This window comes from Eptesicus fuscus, chromosome 15 (assembly GCF_027574615.1).
Source record: "Eptesicus fuscus isolate TK198812 chromosome 15, DD_ASM_mEF_20220401, whole genome shotgun sequence".
Taxonomy (NCBI): domain Eukaryota; kingdom Metazoa; phylum Chordata; class Mammalia; order Chiroptera; family Vespertilionidae; genus Eptesicus; species Eptesicus fuscus.
The window spans coordinates 79,107,725-79,130,259 of record NC_072487.1 but is presented as its reverse complement, the minus strand read 5'-3'; the positions used below and the strand labels follow the sequence as shown (position 1 = coordinate 79,130,259).

Below are 22,535 nucleotides of genomic sequence, written 5' to 3'. Positions count from 1 at the left end.
AGCATCCTCAGGCTCCCCGGCACCTCCCCCCGGACACACGGACCGGACTTCATCAGCAGGTGCCCTCGGGGCCCACTCCGGCCAGGGCTCTTCCTTTTATATATTTATTTTTATTTTATTTTTTATTTCAGAGAGAGAGAGAGAGAGAGAGAGAGAGAGAGAGAGAAACATCAATGAGGAGAGAGGATCATGGGTCGGCTGCCTCCTGCACGCCCCTCACTGGGGATGGAGCCTGCAACCCGGGCCTGTGCCCTGACTGAGATTCGAACCCGGGACCTCCTGGTTCACAGGTGGACGCTCAGCCACGGAGCCGCGCTCTTTGGGACAAACGCTGGGAGGGCTAGCTCAGTGCCAAGAGCCGAGCGGGCCTGCCCTCCGGATGCGGGGAATGAGCGAGGGGCCCTCTGCGGGAGTCTCTGGAGAACCTTTCCTGCAAGAGGGAGCGTCCCTGAGGCCCGGGAGGGGGAGGCCCCAAGGGAGGCGGAGGAGGGTCTGGCGGCCTGGGGGACCTCTGCAGGCACCGGCCGCCGCCACAGCAACTGCTTTTCTGCTTTTCTCCTTCCTGTGCCGTGTCCGCCCCACCGTGCCCAGGCCTCCTCCCCCCGACCCCCCACCCCCCAAAGCGCTTATCCCCGGCCCGGGACCAGAGGATAAGCTTGTCAGGGTGAAGACACGCTCAGCCACGTGACCCAGCTACTCTGCCTCAGTGTCCCCGTCGGTAATGGTGCCTCCTGGGTGTGGCACTGCCTCCGACCAGGGCTGTCAGGTTGGGGCTCAAGCTAGGCCAGGGTGGCCCAGAGCTGGCTGGCACACTGGGACCCTGGGTCCATCCAAGGGCAGGGGCCGCAGGGTGAGGAGGCTGAGGACTGGCTGACCTCGGCCCCAGGCTGACCCCGGCCCCTGGGATGGGCTTGACCGGGCAGCAGAGGGGAGACAGGGAGTGTGGGGGCACCTGCTGCCTCTGGGGGACCAGGGGCAGGATGAGGTCAGGTGCTCTCAGGGCCGCCTCCTTCCGGCGCCGCCCTGCGAGGGCTGCAGGGCACCGCGAGCGATGAGGCGGGACCTCCAGCGCCTTCCTGCCCACCCACGCGGGCCCTTTGAGGCGTGTGCACCGGACATAACCTGGACGCCCAGAGCTCCCGGCGGAGACCACAGGCTCGGCGTCAGGGAGGGGAACGGCGTGGCGCGGCCCCGGGGGTGGGCTCTCCTCGAGGGTCAGCATGGAGCCGGGTCCTGGAGCCTGACCCCTGGGCCTGAACCCCAGCTGGGCCCCTGGCTGGTCCAGTCGCTGACCTCGGGGCCTCAGTTTCCAGTCTGTGAAGCAAGGAGCACAGTGGCTCACTGCCCGTGCCCAGCGGCCCACGCGGGCCCGGCTGGCAGCCAAGGGCGCGGAGTGCGCTGGCCACCACCGTGACCCATTTCCGGGCCTCACCGAGGCGTACACCGGCGCCCAAGGTCCGGGCCACCCCAGCGGCGGGAGGGAAACCCCAAGCCCCGAGCTGCTCTGCCTCCGGCTCTGGCTCCGGCCACGGAGCCCCAGCAGCAGGGCTGGTCTCCCCCGGGGGGCCTCGCTTTCCCGCAGCCGCTGTGGGTCCGTGGGGTCAGCCGGGGGGAGCGCCATGCTGCCGGGGCCCAGGTGCCAGGCTTGGCGGCAGCCTCCTGCCCTCACTCAGCCAGGAGGAGCCCAGCAGCCAGAGTCCCTTCGCCCACCTCCCTGCCTCAGTTTCCCCAAAGCCCAAGGCCGAGGTGGGGCGCGCTGTGCTCCCCCTCGGGGCCTCGCCAAGGAGTGAGGAGCCTGGAGCCAGTAGAATCAGTTTATTGAGCAGAAGGGGGGGGGGCCAGGGAGACGTCCCACCGCGGATGGGGGTGAGCAGGAGGGGGTGGGCAGGGCCGGGGTCTGGAAGGCTTGGGGTGACGAGCGAGGCCTGCTGCTCCGGCTTGCCCTGCACGGACGGGAAAGGCATGGTCACCCCATCCACCCACCCACCCACTCGGCAAACGCTCCTCAGACGCCCCCGCTGCCCCGCTCACAGCAGGGCGCCACCCCCGTGGCCCCGGGAGCTATTCTGCTACCCAAAGTTCTGCAGATGCGGAAACACCCCCCCCCAACTGCTCCCCAGGAGGCCCCAGGGCTGCCCCGGGTCCCGCGGACCCAGCCCCATGCCGGTGCCTCGCTCCCTGGCGGGCTGGCAGGCTGGCGGGCTGGCGGGCTGGCGGTGAGGGGCTGGTGTGGAAGCAACCCAGAGTGGCCCGTGAACACGCAGGGCCCACAGGCCGGCACCCGAGAGCTGGCCCACGTGGGGCCCCCGACCCCAACGCTGCTTTTTCTTGTTAAGACCCTGGGGGGGCGGGGCACAGAGCAGGAAGACGGGCTCACACTCTCTGCAGGTGGAACCTTCTGGAACAGCGGGATTTGGCTCGATTCCCTCCACCCTCTCCTCCACCCGGTAACCACGCGTGTGACGGACAGAAGGCGGCACCAGGATGCCGGGCAGCGTCAGCTAGACCCACGGAAAGTTGGAACAGCCCGGTGTCCCCAGGACCCTGGGTTCGAAGCCAGGACAGCCAGGGGCCCAGGGCACAGGGCGCAGGATAAAGCGGAAGCTGCCCGGTGCCCACGCCCCGACTGCCCGGAGAGGCCAAGGCCGCCTCCCGACCTGCCCGCTGGCACGCCGCGTCCGGCATTTACTGCTTTATTGAGGCTCCCGGATTCTCCTCCAGGACCCTGGGGAAGGGCCTGATGGGTCCCCGGAGTCCACTTTGGGGGAAGGTGTCCCCAAGAGCCCACCCACCTGCCTGTGCGCCCCGAGGGCTCCCGGGGACCCAGCCCTGTGAGGGCAGCGAATGGGGGTCCCCCGGGGACCCTTGGGGAGAGGACGGGGACCAGGCCTTCCCACAGCAGCGGCCTGGTGCCCCGGGGGTGAGCTGGGGCAAATGGGGTCACGGAGTGCCCCGGGTTGGATAGGGTCCCCCCACATTCAAGTCCACCCGGAACTCTGAATGTGACCTCTTTTGGAAATAGGTTCTTTCAGAAGTAATGAGTTAGGGGTCTCACGGTGAGACCCCCCCTGGATTTAGGGTGGGCCCCACGGCAATGGTGGGTGTCCTTCTAAGAAGAAGGGCATTTGGACACAGAGGGAGCTGGCCATGGACAGTGGGGCAGCGATGGGAGGGACGTGTCTACAAACCCAGGGAGGCCAGGGCTGCCGGCACCACCAGGAGCCGGGGCGGCAGGGGGTCTCCTCTGGAACCCGGGGAGGAGCCAGCCCTGCCTGCCCACACCTCGACTTAGGACCGGTGGCCTCCAGGGCTGTGAGAGGGTCAGCGTCTGCCCGTCGGTGGCCATTTGTTACGGCAGACGTAGGAAGCCCGAGGGGGCTTCCTGGAGGAGGTGAGTTGAGACTGAAGCACCAAAACCAGGCAGAACGCCGAGACCGGTTTGGCTCAGTGGATAGAGCGTCGGCCTGCGGACTGAAAGGTCCCAGGTTCGATTCCGGTCAAGGGCATGTACCTTGGTTGTGGGCACATCCCCAGTAGGGGGTGTGCAAGAGGCAGCTGGTCGATGTTTCTCTCTCATCGATGTTTCTAACTCTCTATCCCTCTCTCTTCCTTTCTGTAAAAAATCAATAAAATATATTAAAAAAAAAAAAAAAACCAGGCAGAACAATGCCGAGTGGACTTGGTGGGAGGGCAGGAGGCCTGGGGAGGGAGGGGGCAGGCCCTGCAGGCAGGAGGGAGGATTACCGGGGCCTCCGCCTGGGAAGGGTGCAGGTGAGTCTCCAGAGGTGTCAGGGTGCCTCCCCGCCCCCCGGGGAGCACGCATCTGTAGGAAGGAAGACAGTCGGTGAGAGGCGGAGCTGGCGGACACACCCCACCAAGCCCCCAACCCCTGGGGACCGGTGCAGCCGAACCCAGAAGGTGGAGCCGAAAGACTCGCCCTTCTGGGCTCCCCAGACCTCTCCCTTGGGGTGTGCTGGGGGAGGAGAGGGGCTGTGGGCAGGAGTGGCTGGAGTCCCGGCTCAGGGAATCAGAAAGGGGGCTGAAGGCGGGGCTTGGCGGGGCGGGATCTGGCCTGGAGGGGCGGGGCCTAGTGGGCGGGGCGGGGCGGGGCCTAGTGGGGTCTGTCCTAGAGGGGCGGGGCCCTAGTGGGCGGGGCTTGGCGGGGCCTAGTGGGCGGGGCGGGGCGGGGCCTAGTGGGCGGGGCTTGGTGCTGCAGGGCTTGGCCGGGGCGGGGCGGGCGGCGCTTGGTCGGGGCAGGGCTGGGGCTGGGGTTTGGTGGGGAAGCGGGGGGTGGGGGGGGAGGGTGGGGAACGAGGCCGGGGCGGGGGCGGGGTTTGGTCGGAGCGGAGCCGGGACTGGGGCTTGGCCGGGGGGCGGGGGGGCGGGGGGCCGGAGCACCTGACTTCGGCAGCATGACCACCATGTCATCCGGGAGCCCCACGGTCGGGTAGAAGTCCTTGAAGGCCTTCAGGGCCTGGGGACTCGCTTCCTCGGTTCGGCCTGGGGCAGAGCAGGGCCCCCTGTGAACCCCGCGGCTCACAGAGGTGAGGGGGGAGGAGAGACAGGTGTCTCCTGGCCTCCCTTCCCGAGGGCTGACCGCCTGGCTGAGGGGCCGGTGGGGACTGGAACCGGCCCAGAGGGCGCCCTTTCCTGGTTCCCACAAGGGTGTCCCGGAGGTGGGGGCCCAGCTCTTTCCCTGCCCATGATCCCCTGGGCCTCACCTCGCCCTACCCCCACCCCCACCCCGACATCTCTTCCTGCAAGGCCACCCTCCTGCCTTCACCCCAGCCTCTCCAGTTTGGGGAGCTCCACTCTGCAGATACCCCGGAAATTAAAGCCAAATAGGGTCTCAGCCCTGGTTCAGGGTCTCAGGCAGCCAGGAAGGCGGGTCCGCACCCTCAGGAGGCCAGAGGGGGGCCTGAGTGTCCGCCCTCAGAGGCCCCTCCAGTCAACCCCTGCCCGTCAAAGCGCTGTGGATCCCCTGCCCCCTCTCACCCCGACCTGGTCCCCCCTGGCCGACTTGGGAGTGTGTGACCAGCAGGCCCAAGGAGGATGTGGGGCGCGTCCTGAAGGGGCGGGACCAGGAGGAAAAGGATGGGCGGGGGCGGGGCACAGATGGGGGCGGGGCCTTGGGGCGGGGGCTTGTGGGCGGGGCGGGCGGGGCCTCACTGTAGAGCTGCACCATGGTGCTGAGCGCCCCCTCCAGCTCCTTGTAGATGTAGACCACGGCGAAGGAGCTGTAGTCCGTTTCCGCGACGCGCACGTCCAGGTAGCCCAAGTCTGGGGAGGAGGAGAGCTGCAGGGGCCCCGGACCGACCCCCACCCACGCTGGCCTCTGCTTCCAGGGGCGAAGGGAGAGGGGCAGGAGGTGGTGATGGAGGGGGATCCTGGTATAAGGACAGTCCCATGGTCACCCCCTGGAGAACCGCCATCAGGTGCCTAAAGGGGGGGGGGGGACCTACCTGGGACTCTGAAGTGTCCCTCGGCGCCCGCCTTTAGGAACCCGGCTTCCACGTGTTTGCAGCCGTCACCCCTGAGGGTGCACAGCCCACTCACTCTCCGAGCTGCCCAGGCTCCCCCACCCGCCCGCGGCACCGCCCGCCCGGCTCACCAGGGGAACTCCATGCGGACGCTGAGGTTGCCCCCAGGCCCGGCGGCCACGGCCCTGGTGGACATCAGCAGGTGGTCCTTCTTGCCCAGGAAGACCTTGCAGTCGGAGGCCATGGCGACCACGTACCAGAGGCCTGAGAACTGCGAGGAGCTCGGTGACCAGCCGGCTCGGGGCCCAGGACACAAGGCCGACACCCCAGACCGGGACTCGTCCGAGGCCACACGGCGGGTCTCAGAGCGCTCTGTCCACCTCTTGGGTCTGAGACTGGGGTGGACGAGAGCCCTGTGCTGCACGTATGGGGGCAGGTCACACCACCACTGTGAACCTCCGTACCCCACTGGGAAATGGGTCAGCAATCACCCCCACAGGGTGGTTTCGGGGTTACACAGAGAGCAGGTCTAAAGGGTCGTAGGCCCGAGGCCTAGCAGGGGGAGACGGCTCTGACTGTTACCCCGTCGCTGTGGGTTTCAGCAGCTCAGCCCCCAGCCCCACCACAACACAGCACGGCACGGAGGCCTCGGTACCTTCTTGGCATCAAAATCTGGCTGCACCAGGACATCAGCCCAAGCCGTGGACGCCCAGAGCAGCACCAGGACCTGGCCCAGCAGGACGGACTGCATCCTCGTGCCTGTCTTTGACTCCTGACCGTGTCTGAGCGCCAGCGGCCCGGCTTTATAGCCCAGCCCTGCAGCGGGCTCACCGATGGGCAGGCTGGGCGGCGGAAGGGAAGGCGTTTGGGCTCCGGAAACCCGGGCTTCCTTTGTCCATTGTTTGGCACAATCTCTCAAATGTCCCCGCGGGCTCCAGGGGTCATTTCCTGGAGGGCTCTCACCTGCCTCCTCCAAGCTGGGGATCTGCCCCCTGACCTGCCAGGCAGTCCTGGGGGCCCCAGCAGAGACTCGGACCTCAGCCCTCTCCGTCCACCTCAGGTGTGGCTGGGGCAGGGGACCCAGGGCCCTTGGGGGTGCTGCGGGGAGCAGTCAGGCACGGGTTTGCTCTAGCTAGCGGCCCCACTCAGGGCCTGGGTCCCCCACAGTCCTCACTCCCTCTGCTCCCCACAGAGCCGTGAAGTCACCGCTGGCCCGGCCTGTGGACCTTGTCCAGGGGCAGAGCCTGTGCCAGGGCAGCTGTGACAGAGGTGACATCAAAGGCCTGGGCGCCCCTCACTCCAGACCTCCACTGCCCCCCCAACCCCCCACGAAGCCACCAGCTGGGCCTCGAGCAAGCAGGGCGGGAGGGTGGGGCTGAGCTGTCACTCAGGACGGATTACGGTCTCTAAGTCGCCTTATCACCGGTTGCATAAGTATTTGGGCAGGAGTGTCGCCAGGGAGGCACTGCCGGCTGGCGGCTGGCGGGGGCTTGGGGTGCCGAGGCCGTGCAGGTGGCGTCTCTGGCCATGCAGACCGAGCACCAGGGACACCGAGCCAGGAGCAGCATGTGGCCTGGGGCACCCCTCCAGATGCCCGGGGTCCCCGGGGAGGGCTGGAACGACCAGTGCTCCAGAGGGGAAGGGGTCTGGGTGGGAGAAAGACCCTCGTCGCCAGCGGGAGGGAGGGTGGAGCCGAGGCTTCTGCGCGCCTCCGCGGGGTTCAGCAGGCGCCAGCTCTCAGCCGAGTCCCAGAGTCGCAGGAAAGAAGGCAGGTAAAGTCTCCCCAGGAAAATATTTACACAACATGCATCTGATAAAGGACTCGGACCCAGAATCTACAAAGAACTCTACGACTCGAGAATAAAAACAAACCACCCAATGTAAAAAACAACAACAACAACACACACACACACACAGAAAAACGGGGAAACGTGGTTTAAAAAGACATTTCAACAAAGAAGACATTCGGCCCGGCAGGCGTGGCTCAGCAGTTGAGCGTCGATCTATGAACCAGGAGGTCACGGTTCCATTCCTGGTCAGGGCACGTGCCCAGGTTACGGGCTCGGTCCCTAGTGTAGGACTTGCAGGAGGACGCCCATCAATGATTCTCTCTCATCGTTGCTGTTTCTCTCTCCCTCTCCCTTTCTCTCTAAAACCAATTTAAAAAATATATATTTTTTAAAGAAACATTCGGGTGGAAAATAAACATGAAAAAGAGTTCACCATCATCCGTCCTGGGGAGAGGCAGGTGGAGCCCCGAGACACGCCTGCACACTGTGGGGATGCAGCATGTTTTTACACAAACACCCTCCCTGCTGGGTGGGGAGGTGGGCGAGGTGGGCGGCATCCGGAAACCGCCAGGCAGGTTCCTAAACCCAACACTCATTTACCACCCGACAGCCCCTCCCCCAGGCATTTACCCCAGAGAAATAAAACACAGGCAAAACCCACGCGTGGGTGTCGATGGGACTTTATTCACGAGCACCGAGGAGTGGAGACACCTGTGTCACCGGGAATGGGCGAGGAGCTGCAGCCCCCTTGCGATGGGCGCTTCTCAGGCACAGAAGGAACAAATCGTGAGTTAACACAGCAACTTGGATAAATCCCTCTCCCGTGACGCCGTGAGAGACGCCAGTGTGGAAGGCCACAGACCTGGGCCCCTTTTCTAGGACGTTCTAGGAAAGGCAAACCCAGAGGGACAGAAAGCTGTTCCATGGTTGCCAGGGATGTGGGCGGGGGGGGGGGGGGGGAGTAACTGATGACAAGTGGCCTGCAGAGACTTTGGGGGGGGCGGGGGGGGAGAAGATGGACTGTGCTGCTCACATGACTGACTTCATGGGTCTAAACTTAGAGCTACACACCAAAAAGGGCGAATTCCACTGTACTTAAATCAGACCTTTTTTTAAAATATATATTTTATTCATTTTTTACAGAGAGGAAGGGAGAAGGATAGAGAGTTAGAAACATCGATGAGAGAGAAACTTCGATCAGCTGCCTCCTGCACACCCCCTACTGGGGATGAGCCCGCAACCAAGGTACATGCCCGTGACCGGAATCGAACCTGGAACCTTTCAGTCCGCAGGCCAACGCTCTACCCACTGAGCCAAACCGGTTAGGGCACAGACCTTAATCTTTAAAAGCATATATACAAGCTACATCTATAATAACAAAAGCGTAATATGCAAATCGACAGGACGGTGGAACAACCAGCCAGACGTCCTTCGGACGAAGCCAGGGCTGCGAGGCCGAGCCCCTTGCATGAATTTCGTGCATCGGGCCTCTGGTGTGTATATAAAATCTTCCCAATGCCACCTTTTGGGTTAAGGGCAGGGCGGCCTGAAGGAGTAGAAGTTCCCGCTAAAAGTCCAGAGCGCCAGGGAAAGGGTGGGGCGGGGACGGAGCAGGGCAGACCTCTGGCAAGAGTGCAAAGCTTGCTCTAGCCGGTGTGGCTCAGTGGATGGAGCATCGGCCTGCAGACTGAAGGGTCCCAGGTTTGATTCCAGTCAAGAGCACATGCCCGGGTTGTGGGCTCAGTCCCCAGTGGGGGACGTGCAGGAGGCAGTCGATCAATGATTCTCTCTCATCATTGATGTTTCTCTCTCTCCGGATCCCTTCCTCTCTGGGGAAAAAAAAAAAAAATGAGCTCAAAGCAAGGACCAAGGGACAGACGACTCCATTATCCTGCTAATCTGGAGCCTGATATCCTTCAGTAATCTCCTGCTGGCAAGGTGAGCGGGGGTCCCTCCCACCACCTCACACACCCACACCTGTGCAACTCCCAGAGTGCACACAAGCACACCCACACAGCCTGCAGGGTCGCGGCCCCTCCTGGAGCCGGAAGAAACCCGCGGGAGAGCAAGGAGCTCGCTCCTCTGGGACAGGGAAGGGAGGTGGCCTCTGGACCCCACTGGCCCACGTGGTGGGGACCCCAGCAGCATTTCCGCAGAGCTGCCTGAGGCCCCCAGAGGTGAGACCCTGAGCGAGGCCTGCAGCCCGCCCAAGCCCGCCCAGCTCACTCCGCCTGTTAGTGTGGGGCGCTCCCAGCCCAGACAGGAGGCCGTGCGCTGGGGGGCGGCCGGCAGAGCACTCAGGTGGAGGAGTCCAGTTCCAGGGACCACGCTGGGCCCGCGATGGGGAGCGCGACCCCACCTCCCGCCGCGCAACGTCACAGAGCCCGGGCTGCAGGGCGTGTCAGGTCCCGCCCCCTTCTCCCGGCTCGCCCCGCCCCTTCCGCCCCGCCCCGCCCATCTGGTCCACGCCCCGCCCCGGCCCCTCCGCCCGCACCTGCGCAGATAGGCCCTCAATGCCCCGCCCCTTTCCCCAAGCCCCACCCCTCCGCTCGCACCTGCGCAGATAGGCCCTCAAGGCCCCGCCCCTTTCCCCAAGCCCCACCCCTCCCGCCCTTCTGCCCGCGCCTGCGCGGACCGGCCGGCCAGGCCCCACCAGCCATGGTGAACCTGGGCCTGTCCCGGGTGGACGACGCCGTAGCAGCCAAGCACCCGGTGAGAAGGCCGGCCCGGGACGCGGGCTCCCGGCCTCGGAGCTGACCTGAGCGGGGCGGGGGCCCGGTGGGTGTGTCCTCCTCGTCAGGGCAAAGGGGCAGAGTCAGGACCCTCTGCTATGGGGATGGGGCATCCCGCGTGGGCATCCTGGTGGGCATGGGCGGTGGGGTGTGCCCAAGCGCCAGGGCCTCACGCTGAGTGCCGAAAGGAGGGGCGGGAGCGACGGCGAAGGCAGAGGGCGGGACCTGAGCCGTGACCCCTCCCTCTCCACCTCTCCCTCCCCCTCCTCCCCCTCCTTCCCCTCCCCCTCCCCCTCCTACTCCCCCCCCCCCCTCCCCCTCTCCCCCTCCCCCTCCCCTCCCTCTCCCCCTCCCCCTCTCCCTCCCCCTCTCCCTTTCCCTCTCCCTCCCCTCGCAGGGGCTGGGCGAGTATGCCGCCTGCCAGTCGAGCGCCTTCGTGAAGGGCATTGTCAGCTTTGTCACAGGTAGGCTGGGGCAGGAGCCCACGGGTGCACAGCCCTCACCGCCTGTCCATCTGCCTCCCCAGCAGGTAGCGCCTGCAGGTGCAGGGGCTGCATCAGGTGGGCCCAGCCAGCCCGTCCCCAGGAAACTGTCTCTCTCTCTCGGCAGGCACCGGCGGGGCCTTGGGCCTGCAGATGTTCATGCAGAGGAAGCTGAAGTACCCCTTCCAGTGGAACGTCCTGGTGGCCGTGGGTGGGTACCCCAGGGTCCCCGCCGGGATCCCCAAGTTGCCGGAGGTGACGCTGGCTCTTCAGAGGAGTGGGTTCCCACTAAGAGCCCCCAGGGAGGGGGCTGTGTTCCAGGCATCGCTGCCTCCGGGGATGGGGCCCCAGTTCCTGGGGGTGGGGGGGAGCCCTGCCCACGCCCACCACCACCATCTGCCCAGAAGATCCTGTGCCCACGTTCTCATCTCTGAGGAGGGCAGAGGCCCAGCCCCCGCCCGTTCTGCTCCCCAGTCGCAGGCTCCGTGGCCAGCTACTGGGTGACCCGCGTGGAGACCCAGAAGTGCAGCGATCTCTGGCTCTTCCTGGAGACGGGGAAGCTCCCCGCAGACATGGGCGCAGGTGAGAGGCCCGGGCGTGGGAGGCGGGAGCTGTGCCTGGTGCCCGAGGTTGAGGCAGGCAAACCTGGGGCTAGAGGGGAGGCTGGACAGGGTCTCTCCCCTCCTGCCTGTGCCCCCAGCAGGCACTTCCTGGAGAAGGAGTGGGTGCAGCAGATGGAACTTGGAGCCCTGTGAGCAGGAGGAAGACCCAGGAGGGGCTGGGTGGGGGGAGTGCAGAGGGAGGAGTGTGGGGCACCCCGTGAAAACGGCTGGATGGAGGGGCTGGGCATCAGACGGCAAGCGGATTGGCCTCGGTCCTGGCCTCCACTGCCTCCGTTTTTGCCACAGTAAAATGGGCGCAGGGACCGTGAGCAGCTTTAGGCTGTGGATCTGTCTCTGTTTGCCTCTTACAGATCAGCGCGCCTAGGAGAGCGCCAGCCAGGCGCCCGGGGCCTGGGCCCAGAGAGTTCTAGAACACAGCGCTCAGCACCTCGCACCCCGCGCTGGCCCTCCCCGCACCCTGGGGCGCTGACACTCCCTTTCTGGGCCCCGTCCCCCACAGTCAGGGGTCCGATGCCGCTGGGCTTGTGGGACTAATAAATGCCTCGCTCTTCCTGCAGTGATTGGGAAGAGCGGGGAGAAGCTGGGAGACAAATGTCACCTTAGTGCCCACACGGCTGACACTGGGGCTCCGCCAGGCAGCTCCTGGCACTGAACCCCAGGATTGGACACGCCCGCCGGCCCTGGAAGGAGGGAGCCCTCTCCATTGGGGGGGGGGGGGTTCTGTTTCCCTGCCACGAGGAGCAGACCACAAGGTGTACAGCCAGCAGCACCTGGTCCCGAGACGAGGGGCAGGACATGGCCATGCCCACCCGCCCGTCGTCCCAAACACACGTGTCCGATGAAGTCCCTGCTCTCCAGAGGCGGAGGGAGCCCCTGAGCTCTGTCCTCGCAGAAGGGAAGCTCACGAGTGGGCAAGACTAGCCACCTCCCCACCCAACAGGAAGAGGCTGGGGTTCTGTCAACTCCGGGCAAGTCCATGGTCCCCTGCGGTTGGCTTCCCAGTTTGGGCCGTGGGTGGGTACCCCAGAGTCCCCGCCGGGGCCCCCAAGCTGCTGGAGGTGACTGGCTCTTCAGAGGAGTGGGTTCCCACTAAAAGCCCCGGGAGGGGGCTGTGTTCCAGGCATCCCTGCCTCCGGGGATGGGGCCCCAGGCACTAAAACGCGCACTGACCACACCGCTCCAGCCACATCAGCCCCTGTGCCTCTCGTCCCGGCCGGTCGTTCTAAAGAAGACCTACTCAGCACCTACTATGCGCCACAACTCGTGGTGGGAAGGCAATGAAGGAAGCCCAAGGTAACCATGGCAGAGTCTCCTTCCTGTAAAAGTCCAAGTGGGTGGCCTGGAGCTGACGGTCAGGGGCCGGGGCCCCTTTAGTCCATTCCCTGCTGCAGTGGCCTCTATTCCAAATCCGCCTCATGGCCCCAGGCAGCTGCGCCAGCTCCAGCCATCGCGGCTTCGTCCCCGTCAACAGGAAGGAAGAGAGCAGCTCACTCGCCGTGCTGCTCGCACTGTGCCGGCCAGAACGAAGTCCTGCACACCTGTGCAAAGGCACCCAGGGGGGGGCAGCCATGCGCCCCGCTAAAGTTCTATCTCTGAGCGAGAAGGGAGAACCATTGGGGGACAGTAGGCAGGCTCTGCCTCAGGCTGGCTGGGAGCCTTCCATCTCCCCAAGGGTAACTCCTGGCTGAGAGGGAGGGCAGAGGGCAGGGGGTTTAGACCTGACTGGACCCACTTTTAAAACTGAGAGTGGCCAGAAAGGTCAAGGACCTGCGTGAGAGGTCCTGGAGGAAGATGGGGCGTGACAAGGGGCGGAGACCATTGTTGGGGCTGAACTGAGCCCCCCACATTCACACAGTGCAGCCCTAACCCCAGGGCCTCAGAACACAATGCATTTGTAGATCGGACCTCGAAGAAGGGGAGGAAGTTAAAACGAGGGTGGGCCCTAGCTGGTTTGGCTCAGTGGATAGAGCGTCACCCTGTGGACCGAAGGGTCCCGGGTTCAAATCCGGTCAAGGGCACGTACCTCGGTTGCAGGCTCCTCCCCGGCCCAGGCCCTGGTCAAGGGCACGTGCAGGAGACAACCAATCGATATGTTTCACATCAATATTTCTCTCTTGTCTTTCCCTCTCGGCCTGTATGGGAGGCAACCAATCGAAGTTTCCTCCTCCCTTCCACTCTCTCTAAAACCAATGGAAAAATATCCTCGGGTGACGATTAAAAATCCTGTATAATAAAACCCTAATATGCAAACCGACGGAACGGCAGAACAACTGGTCACTATGACACACACTGACCACCTGGGGGCAGACGCTCAATGCAGGAGCTGCCACCGATGGTCAGTGCATTCCCACAGGGGGAGCGCCACGCAGCCAGAAGCCGGGCTCATGGCTGGCAAGCGCAGTGGTGGCGGCGGGAGCGACAAGCAGAGCAGTAAGGAGCAGCAAGCAGGCGGGCAGTAAGGAGCGAGGGGTCCCAGACTGCGAGAGGGTGCAGGCCAGGCTGAGGGACCCCCCTCCCCAGTGCACAAATTTCGTGCACCGGGCCTCTGGTAAATAAATAATAAAATGAGGGTGGGCCCTGGTCCCGCCTGACGCGTCCCTTATAAGAGGAGGAGATGTGGGCACAGAGCAAAGGCCGTGTGGGGACACGGGGAGGACAGCCACTCAGGACCTGGAGAGAGGCCTCGGGGAGCCAGCCGCCCACCCCTGGGTCTCGGACATCCAGCCCCCAGGACGTGAGACAATGAAGGTCTGTTGTCTAAGCTGCTGTCCCTGGTGTTGTTAGGGGCGTCCCAGCGGAGTCCGGCCGGGAAGCTGGGAGAAGGGACAAAGTCGGTGGGTGCCGCCCCTCCTGGGGTCCCAGGCCGTCCAGTGCTTGGGGCACGCGGCTCTAGGGGAAGCTTGGGCTGGGGGTGCAGAGCTGGGGGCTGACCCTTCCTGGAGTGACATCTAACGCTAGACTCAGGCCCCAGCCGGTATGGCTCAGTGTGTAAAGCGTCGGCCCGCAGACTTAAGGGACCTGGGTTCCATTCCTGCAAGGACATGTACCTCGGTTGCAGGCTGGGTCCCCGCCCAGCCCTGCTCGGGCCTGTATGGGAGGCAACCAATCGATGTTTCTCTCCCCCTCCTCCCTTCCACTCTAAAAATCAATGGGAAAATATCCTCAGGTGAGGATTAACAAACAAACAAAAATAAAATATGTTTTAAATAAATAAATAAAGCTAGACTTGGGAATTCCTGGGGGAAGTGGAGGCAGAGGTCAGGGAGAGCAGAGGTAGCGAGGGCCGAGGCTGGGGGGTCTCGTGACCTAGGTCACCGGGGTGTGGCGCGTGTGAACTTGGGGGGTGGGTGGGAGAAGAGACCCTGTAAGGCAGCGAGTGGTCAGGGGTTGGGAAGACAGTGAAGGGGACGGGGGGCGGGGCCACTGCCAAACCACCACCAAGTCACCCGCCTGTGGGAGAAGGTGCCAGCCCCGGCCACGCTCCCAGAGCGGCCACGAGACTCCCCCTCAGGCCGGCCGGCGGCAGAGGGTGGTGGCCGGCCGGGGCTTTCAGAACCCTGGCCCCCATCACAATGGGCCGAGGTTCCGGGGACAATTTGAACTGTTGTCCTGCTGAGCGGGCCCAGCACAGGGAGGGTGGGAGGCAGGGGCCTGCGGCCGAGATGAAGATGTGGAGCGAGGCGGACGTGGACGAGCAGATCCAGGAGCTGAAGACCATCACGCAGCTCCAGGGTGAGCCGCCACCGCGGTGACCCACACACCCACACCCACCTCAGGGGCCCGGGTGCAGGGCCCTAGTGCTTTGTTTTGTTCTCAATCCTCACCCGAGGGTATTTTTCCATTGATTTTTAGAGAGAATGGGAGAGAGAGAGGGAAAGACAGACAGTGAGAAATATTGATGTGAGAGAAACATCGATTGGTTGCCTCCCGCACGCGCCCTGACCTGGGCCGGGCCAAGGAGGAGCCTGCAACCAAGGTACGTGCCCTTGCCGAAACTGGTGTGGCTCAGTGGATAGAGCGTCGGCCTGCGGACTCAAGGGTCCCAGGTTCGATTCCGGTCAAGGGCATGTACATTGGTTGCGGGCACATCCCCAGTAGGGGTTGTGCAGGAGGCAGCTGATTGATGTTTCTCTCTCATCGATGTTTCTAACTCTCTATCCCTCTCTCTTCCTCTCTGTAAAAAATTAATAATAAAATATATTAAAAAAAAAAAAAAAAAGGTACGTGCCCTTGACTGGAATCGAGCATGGGACCCTTCAGTCCGCAGGCCAACACTCTATCCACTGAGCCACACTGGCCAGGGTTCAGTGTTTGTTTAATATATTTTTATTGATTTCAGAGAGAAAGGGAGCGGGAGAGATAGAAACATCAATGATGAGAGAGAACCATTGATAGGCTGCCTCCTGCACGCCCCCTACTGGGGATTGAGCCTGCAATCTGGGCATGTGCCCTTGACCAGAATCAAACTGCAGGCCGACGCTCTAGCCACTGAGCCAAACTGGCTAGGGCAGTGTTTTGGGTTTTTTTTTTAAGTATATTTTTTATTCATTTCAGAGAGGAAGAGAGAGCTACAAATAACAGTGATGAGAATCGATTGGCTGCCTCCTGCACGCCCCAAACTGGGGGTTCAGACCGAAACCCGGGCATGTGCCCCGACCAGAAATTGAGCCATGACCTCCTAGTTCATAGGTTAATGCTCAGTCACTGAGCCATGCCGGCCGGGCAGGGCAGTCCGGGGCAAATGGACTAGTGGTCAGCTGACCACCACCTCCCAAACGGAGCTGGGAGGAGGCCTCAAAGAGGCCTGCCATGCAGGGGGCCCGGGAGGGGAGAGGATAAGCTGGGGGCTCCACAGAGATTTGAGCATCGTGGACCCCAAAGCTAGAGGGGACAAGAAGGGACCCAGCTGCTTCCGTGGCCAGCGGGCCTGGGAGGGATCACAAGACTCCCGCTGCCGAGCACAGCCGGCCAGACAGCTGAGCGGCCAGGCCTCGGCCCCAACAGGAGGCGGGAGCCCTTGGCCCACACCTGCCCCCCCCCCCCCGCACCCCTCTGCCGGCCCGCAGAGCAATGCCGGGCGCTGCAGGTCCAGTCCATGAAGGAGAAGACGGCCAAGAACAAGGCCACGGTGGCGCTCCTGCGCAGCAACATCCGCCGCGGGACCCAAGAATGGGCTTTGGCTAAGAATGTGAACAGCCCGCCCCTGCCCTGCTGCTGGGGGGGGGGGGGGGGGGGCGGTGCTGAGACAGACCCACAGGTGGACGGGAGCCTCTGCCCTGTCCCGGCTCTGCCTTCGGGAGCTGGGGCATCCGGGAGGGGCAGGCGGGGACACGTGCTGGGCTCCGGCGTGCAGGGCCCCTGACCAGGTTCCCCTTCCGGGGCTACACCCTGCAGCAGGGGCCCCTCTGGCCTTGTAGGGGAGACCCGGGTCCTCCTCTCCGCACCCCATCACATCTGAGCCGGGAGGGCCCGGAGGGAGCCCTGTAGCGCCCTGCCTCCTGGGGTCCTGCTGCTGGGCTGGCGCGGGCAGAAGCGGCCTGGAGGGGCCGGCGGCGGGGGGACGCCGAGGTGCGCCCCAGCTCAGCCGCCGCCGCCCCACAGCACGACAAGCAGTCCATCTCCAGGGCCTGCGGGAATGATGTGCCCATGAGGCTGGCGCACTGCCGCTGCTCCATGGAGGTGAGGCCGCAGCAGGGACCCCCCCCCCCACGCACCCCCACCCCCCGCCTGGTGACCCGCTGTGGAGCCGGTGGGGACAGAGCGAGTTTCCCGCCCCAGGGTCCCTCCCCGCCCGCGCGCCCGCAGCTCGGGGATCCGTGGCCCCCTGCACACCGTGCCCCGCCCCCCCCCCACCAGGTGGCGCGGGAGAAGCTGCGCAAGTACGTCTTCGACCGCGTGAACGTGCACAACGTGCTGATCCACCTGGTGCGCCGGCGTGGGCAGCAGCTGGAGAGCATGCAGCTGCAGCTGGAGGGCCTGCAGCACCAGCCGGTGGCCACCAAGGAGGAGCTGCGCCTGCTGCAGGTGGGGGCGGGGCCTCGTGAGGGGCGGGGCCTCTGGGAAGCGGGTTGGGGCGGGGCTCCGCGGGGAAGGCGGGGCTAGGTGAGTGAGACACGCCCCCAGGGCTGGCCTCCGGCTCTCATTGGATCTCCGCCAGGTCATCCGCCAGTTGGAGAACAACATCGAAAAGACAACCATCAAGATCACCACGAGCCAGAACATCCACCTGCTGTACTTGGACCTGCTGGATTACCTGAAGAAAGTGCGCCCCGCCCCAGCAGCCCCAGCCCCGGGGAGCCCCAGCCCCGGGGAGCCCCAGCCCCGGGGAGCCCCGCTGGGTGGGAGGGGCCGGGCCTCAGGCCCAGCCCGTGTGCAGGGCGGGATCTCGGTTGCGACGGGAACCAGAGGAAGGAGCTGGTCAGGGCAGCCTGTACTTGAGCCCTGAGTCTCCGACCCCAAACCCATGCGGAGCCCCTCGCTTCACTTCAGAAAGCGGTGCGTCTCCCTGGGTTTCAGAGCCACCGCTCACACCACGGGACATCCCATCGCAACCTCCTCGGGAGGGCCTCCGGCTGCCTGGCCAGTGCTCAGGGCGCTCGCAGTCTGAGGTCTATGTGTGGGGGCAGGCACAGTCCACTCGGTAGGGCCACAGAGAGGGGAAGGGCCAGGGGAGGTGCCATGCACAGAGGCAGCATGCAGCTGGCCCACGCCCCCGGACCATCGGTCTGTGCCCACCTGCCTTGCCCTTCCCCTCAGGAGCTGTCAGGATACCCCACCGAGCTGGACAAGCTGCAGAACCTCGTGGTCGACTACTGCTCGGAGCTGTCGGACATGACAGTCATGTCCCAAGACGCCATGATGATTACGGATGAGGTCAAGGTGAGCCAGGTCCCTGGCTGGAGGCCCTGCAGGGCTCTGTGCCGACCTGTCTGGCCCAGGCATCCTCAGGACACCTCCGTGCCACGCCACCGGCGACCGCTGAAGTCCCGACCGCCCCGCTCCCACCAGCCTCCTCCGCTCACACTGTGGTCCTGGGCAGAGGGAGCCCCCCTCGTCGGGAAGCCATGGGGTAGACAGAGGAGGGAGAGGACTGGCTTGGGCTGGGCAGGGCCACCAACCCGCCCAGTCTGTGCCAAGGCCCCCTCAAAACGATCCTCACGAAGGGGCGCATGAGTAGGTAGCCACTCATGGAGTCGTCCGTGTCACACAGGCTGTGGCCAGCACCGCAGAGACCTGGGTGCCATGGGCTGCTGGCCTGCTGGGGCAGTGATGGTGGGGCCCTCAGGAAGCACCGGGAGCTGGAGCGAAGCTGCAGAGGACGGGCGGAGAGCAGTGGCAGCTGTGGGTGGCTAGGGCTCAGGTGTCAGCCCCCCACCTACCCTGGAGCCAGTCCCCCCAACCTAGAGCCCGGGGAGGAAACAGGCCAAACAGGATCAGATTTGTGTTTCAAGATGGGTGTGTTCTGGCTGCAGAGGCCAGAGGGCCCAGGGCCCAGAGGCTGGTCGCTGGGGCCAGACCCACGGTAGAGTGGGGTGGCCGAACCCAGAGGGGCTGAGAAGGCTTTACGAGGTCACCTGCGGAGGTGGCACTAAGATAGATGTGAACAGGGAGCAGCCCCAGAATGCACAGCCACGGGGGCAGGACAGGAAGAGACCAGGTTTGGGGGAAGACGAAGAGTTCGTTTTTAGACACGTGAGTTCCGAGTGGGGCTGGGCAGAAGGCTGCGGAGGCCCGTGCCGTGCCTGTGGCCAGCTGGCTCCCGCGGCTGCAGCCGGGGGACTCGGGTGGAGGAGGGCGGTGCAGGGAGGGAAGGCCCCGCTGCTCAGAGACCCAGCAGACGGGTAAAGGCGGAGGGCACCGTGTTGTAGGAAGCCCTGGCCGACAGCCTCAAACCTAGGAACTCGGGGAAAGTGGCCACTGGGGTTAGCACAGGGGAGGCCTCACCGGGCCGGACTCCCACCGTCTGCCTGTGTCCCCAGATGAACTTGAGGCAGAAGGAGGCGACCTTCATCGAGGAGCGCCGGGCCCGGGAGAACAGGCTGAACCAGCAGAAGAAGCTGATCGACAAGATCCACACCAAGGAGACCAGCGAGAAGTACCGCCGGGTGAGCGCCCACGGCCGGTGCAGCCGGGGGTGGGGGTGGGGGGCGCCTCTGCGGGGGATGCTGCTCACCTCACCCCCACCCCATCCCTCAGGGCCGGAGGGACTTGGACTTCCCCACCAACCTGATGAGCATGGAGAACCTGAAAGGTGAGTGCTGTGCTCCCCGCCAGCCCCAACCAGGGTCCCCGAGGCCAGCACTGGCCGGAGCCACCCAGACAGGTCACCGTGAGGCCCGAGGGAGGGAGGGGGAGGAGCCCCTGCCTCTCCCTGGCCACACCTGCAGAGGCTGGGCACCCATGGCCACCAGCGTCGGGCTCATGGCCAATTGCTGAACCTTTGGCTTCTTAGCGGCAAAGCCCACAGGCACCCTGGTCACCCACCGAGTCCTCAGAAGAGACAGCTCGGGTCCCCTGAGCTGCCTCTGAGGAGCCCCACTAAGCCCCACCGAGCCAGGCTGCGCGGTCCCCCTCTGGAGGCACTGCCCGGGGGCTCCCTTGAAGGGCCGGTTTGCCTGGAAGCAGGGTAAGGTGCAAGCACCTATGACAGGAACCCAGCTCTTGGGGGGCCTTCCCTGATGATGGGACAGGCCCAGAGGCCTCCCAGACCTGGCTGAGTGCTCCCGGCCCACCCTGCACGCTGGCCATCCTCCCCTCTGCTCTGCTCAGTGAGGAAAAGAGAGGCCTCCCAGGCCGACATCGAATACCAGACGAATCTGACCGCGTTGGTGGAGAAAATCAAGACCGCTGTGCGGTGCTCCCACCTCTGGGTACTGCTCCCTGGCACTCCCTGGGGTGTTGGGGGAAGGGTGGGGGGCGGGGCCACGCTGAACTGGGCCGGGCTCTGCGGAATGAATGAATGAATGAATGAATACACAACGCTGTGGCCTCCACAGCTCAGGGTAGAGGCCCCTCCCGGGACACAGCTGGCCCATCCCAGCATGTCCCAGGGGATGAGAGAACCACAGAATCTGAGGACCCAAAGGCCTAGGGTGTGGCCTCCACCTCCAACCCCAACCCCTTCCCAAACTGACGGCATTATAATGAGCAGCTGCCTCTCCACCTGCCCCCCTGATTTTAATCCGATCTGGGTTTATTCTTAGTAAGCCTCGAGCTCGAGCTCCCGTCCACGGCGCTGACGTAAGCTTGTCCCCCCTTGGGCCAGCGCCTTGCAGCCGTGCGGTCTCTCGGTGGCGGTCTCCGGTCTGCCCTCTGCTTGTTGTGAGGGTTACGTGCAATGACACACACAAAGCACTTCACCCGATGGATGGATGGATGGATGGATGGCCCCCCACAAGCCCTCAGTGCCCGGCCGCCATGAACCTCATTCCTGACCGCTGGGAGGGGCAGTTCTGTGGGCCCTGCCCGGCTGGCCCACACCTGCTTCTCCCTACTGGCACGGCCAGGACATCACAGGCCAGTTCCTGGCTCAGAGGAGCACAGAGGACAACCTGCAGCTGCAGATGAAGGAGTGTGAGGAGAGGCGCACTCAGCTGGGGGCCTTGATGAGGAAGCTGGAGATGGAGGAGGCGCTGCTCAAGTTCCACCAGACGACCAGCTCCAGCAGGTACCCGGGGGCCCTGCCCTTCCTCTGTCCAGGCTGCCCGCCCACCCCCACCAGGCTGGGCCGGGGCCAGGCCCTGAGCCAGGGCGTCCACTGCCAGCCAGCCTGCTCGTGCTCTGCAGCTGAGCCGGGGACCCCACACGCCCACGTCGCAGCTCCCGAACCCCCGAATCTAGCACAGCACCCAACTCCGCCCTCAGGTCTGTGCCACCTTCCTCCCCATCGTACTCGACAGCTTTGAGTCCGCCCAGCATAAAATGAAGGACCTGCTGAAGGAGGAGGAGGACAGGCTGCAGCTGGCCCACAGCAACATGACCAAGGGCCAGAAGCTGCTGCTCACCATCCAGATGGGCATCGACAACCTGTACCTCCGGCTGGTCGGCATCACCCTGCCCGCGGCCCAGGTACCGGCCCGCGTGCGGAGGAGCCGCCTGCACGGGGAGCTTCGGGGAGAGCAGAGAGGGTCTGAGCCCCTCCTTGTGGTCTGCAGATGTCCACCCCCGACAGCCTGGACAGCCTGGACTTGCACAGCAAGCTGGCGTACTGCGAGAAGACGCTCCTGTACCTGGCCGACAAGCTGCAGATACTGACCACCACGGAGGAGGTGACGCGGGGCGGGGAGAGCAGTCCACTCGCACCGCGTCCCCTCAGAGCTGACCGTCCCCCGTGCCCTGCAGGACAGCATGAAGGTGAGGGACGCCCTGGAATCCTCGACTCTGAAGGAGAAGCAGAACACCAGGATCAGCTTTGAGGAGCTGGAGGACGATATGATAGGTACGGGCTGGGGCGGGGCTGGGAGGCCGGGCTGCCCAGCTCCGGGAGAGGATGTGGGGTGGATGGCTGGGCTGAGCTGCGCAGGGGCAGAGGCTGGGTATGCTGCTTGCTCCATCTGACCAGGAGGGACAGGGGTGGAGAGGGTGTGCCAGGGACTTGGTGAGGAGATGTGGAGAGGCTAGCCATGGAGAGAATTTATTACTTGTCCTGACACGGGAGCCCCAGTGCCCATCAGGAGGCAGAAAGGAGCAAGGGGGAGCCCCAGGCCAGAGCCCTTATTGGGGTTTCTGAGGGAAAGGCAGGGCCAGCAGCTGACGATCAGCTCCTCTGAGTGATTCCGGGGGACAGGGCACGTGGGGCTGAGCCGCGCCGGGGAATGTTGGTGTGAGGTTTTGATCGGGGGAGGGCGGGCTGGGCAATGGTCAGTTTGCAGGAAAGACACACCCAGGGCGCCGTGGGGGCGCAGGCTCTCTCCCCCGGGTCTGTAAGGCCCCAAACGCCAGCGCAGCCGGGACAGAAAGCAGTGTGGCCCCCGCCTGCCCTGCGATGAACGAAGGCGGCAGCAAGGCCAGGGCTAACCCGGCTCCCCCGCTCCCTCCCCAGAAACCTTCCACTTCGCCGACGTGGACCACAGCTACGTCCCTTCGCGCGCCGAGATCAAGAAGCAGTCCCAGCGCGTGATCGAGGAGAAGTTCAAGACGGCCAAGAAGAAGAAAAAGTGACCCGGAGGGCCCGCCCCCCGCCGCGCCCCCAGGCCGGCGCTTTGTTACACAAATAAACATTTTTCCAGAACTGCTGGGGGCTCCGAAGGGAGACAGGAGTCTCAGAAAGTGAACCTGGGCAGGCGCATCGCGTTGGGAAGATACGGGGAGCGGGGTGTTCGCGGAGGATCCGGGGCCCCGGAGGCCGGGGTGAGGGTGAGGAAGGGATCCGAGCGCGGACGCCGCCAGAGTGGGACTGAACTGAAACCCCCAGCACCGCTTGCGCACG

At 64.5% G+C, this 22,535-nt stretch overlaps 3 protein-coding genes across 7 annotated transcripts; 2 read left to right on the top strand and 1 right to left on the bottom strand.

Annotated features, from left to right (window-relative positions):
• Positions 1 to 1,809: 1,809 nt before the first annotated feature.
• Positions 1,810 to 6,294, bottom strand: LCN15 (lipocalin 15). The gene is made up of 7 exons (XM_028127155.2): positions 6,136 to 6,294; positions 5,612 to 5,751; positions 5,463 to 5,533; positions 5,170 to 5,280; positions 4,399 to 4,500; positions 3,745 to 3,823; positions 1,810 to 1,943 (listed from the first exon to the last, which is right to left on the bottom strand). The coding sequence occupies exons 1-6, from the start codon at positions 6,229 to 6,231 to the stop codon at positions 3,789 to 3,791; spliced, it is 555 nt and encodes a 184-aa protein (XP_027982956.2). The 5' UTR covers positions 6,232 to 6,294; the 3' UTR covers positions 1,810 to 1,943; positions 3,745 to 3,788.
• Positions 6,295 to 9,861: 3,567 nt separating this feature from the next.
• On the top strand, positions 9,862 to 14,241 carry TMEM141 (transmembrane protein 141). 5 transcript variants are annotated; one of them, XR_008558222.1, is made up of 7 exons: positions 9,862 to 9,982; positions 10,400 to 10,466; positions 10,612 to 10,695; positions 10,959 to 11,066; positions 11,185 to 11,235; positions 11,665 to 12,400; positions 12,533 to 14,241. XR_008558222.1 is itself a non-coding variant. In XM_054726796.1 (6 exons), exons 1-6 carry the CDS (start codon positions 9,929 to 9,931, stop codon positions 11,757 to 11,759), a joined length of 459 nt encoding a protein of 152 aa, XP_054582771.1. In that variant the 5' UTR covers positions 9,862 to 9,928; the 3' UTR covers positions 11,760 to 14,241. The 5 variants fall into 5 exon arrangements, 4 of the variants coding, with proteins under 4 accessions (XP_054582771.1, XP_054582772.1, XP_054582774.1 ...); XM_054726796.1 differs by having other exon boundaries at positions 11,665 to 14,241; XM_054726797.1 differs by lacking the exon at positions 11,185 to 11,235 and having other exon boundaries at positions 11,665 to 14,241.
• A 496-nt stretch (positions 14,242 to 14,737) lies between these two features.
• Positions 14,738 to 22,338, top strand: CCDC183 (coiled-coil domain containing 183). Its single transcript, XM_028127160.2, has 14 exons — positions 14,738 to 14,839; positions 16,174 to 16,295; positions 16,709 to 16,786; positions 16,964 to 17,131; positions 17,265 to 17,369; positions 17,864 to 17,986; positions 19,087 to 19,212; positions 19,304 to 19,358; positions 19,877 to 19,977; positions 20,614 to 20,774; positions 21,007 to 21,175; positions 21,262 to 21,375; positions 21,449 to 21,545; positions 22,149 to 22,338. Exons 1-14 carry the CDS (start codon positions 14,770 to 14,772, stop codon positions 22,265 to 22,267), a joined length of 1,608 nt encoding a protein of 535 aa, XP_027982961.2. The 5' UTR covers positions 14,738 to 14,769; the 3' UTR covers positions 22,268 to 22,338.
• The last annotated feature ends 197 nt before the right edge of the window (positions 22,339 to 22,535 follow it).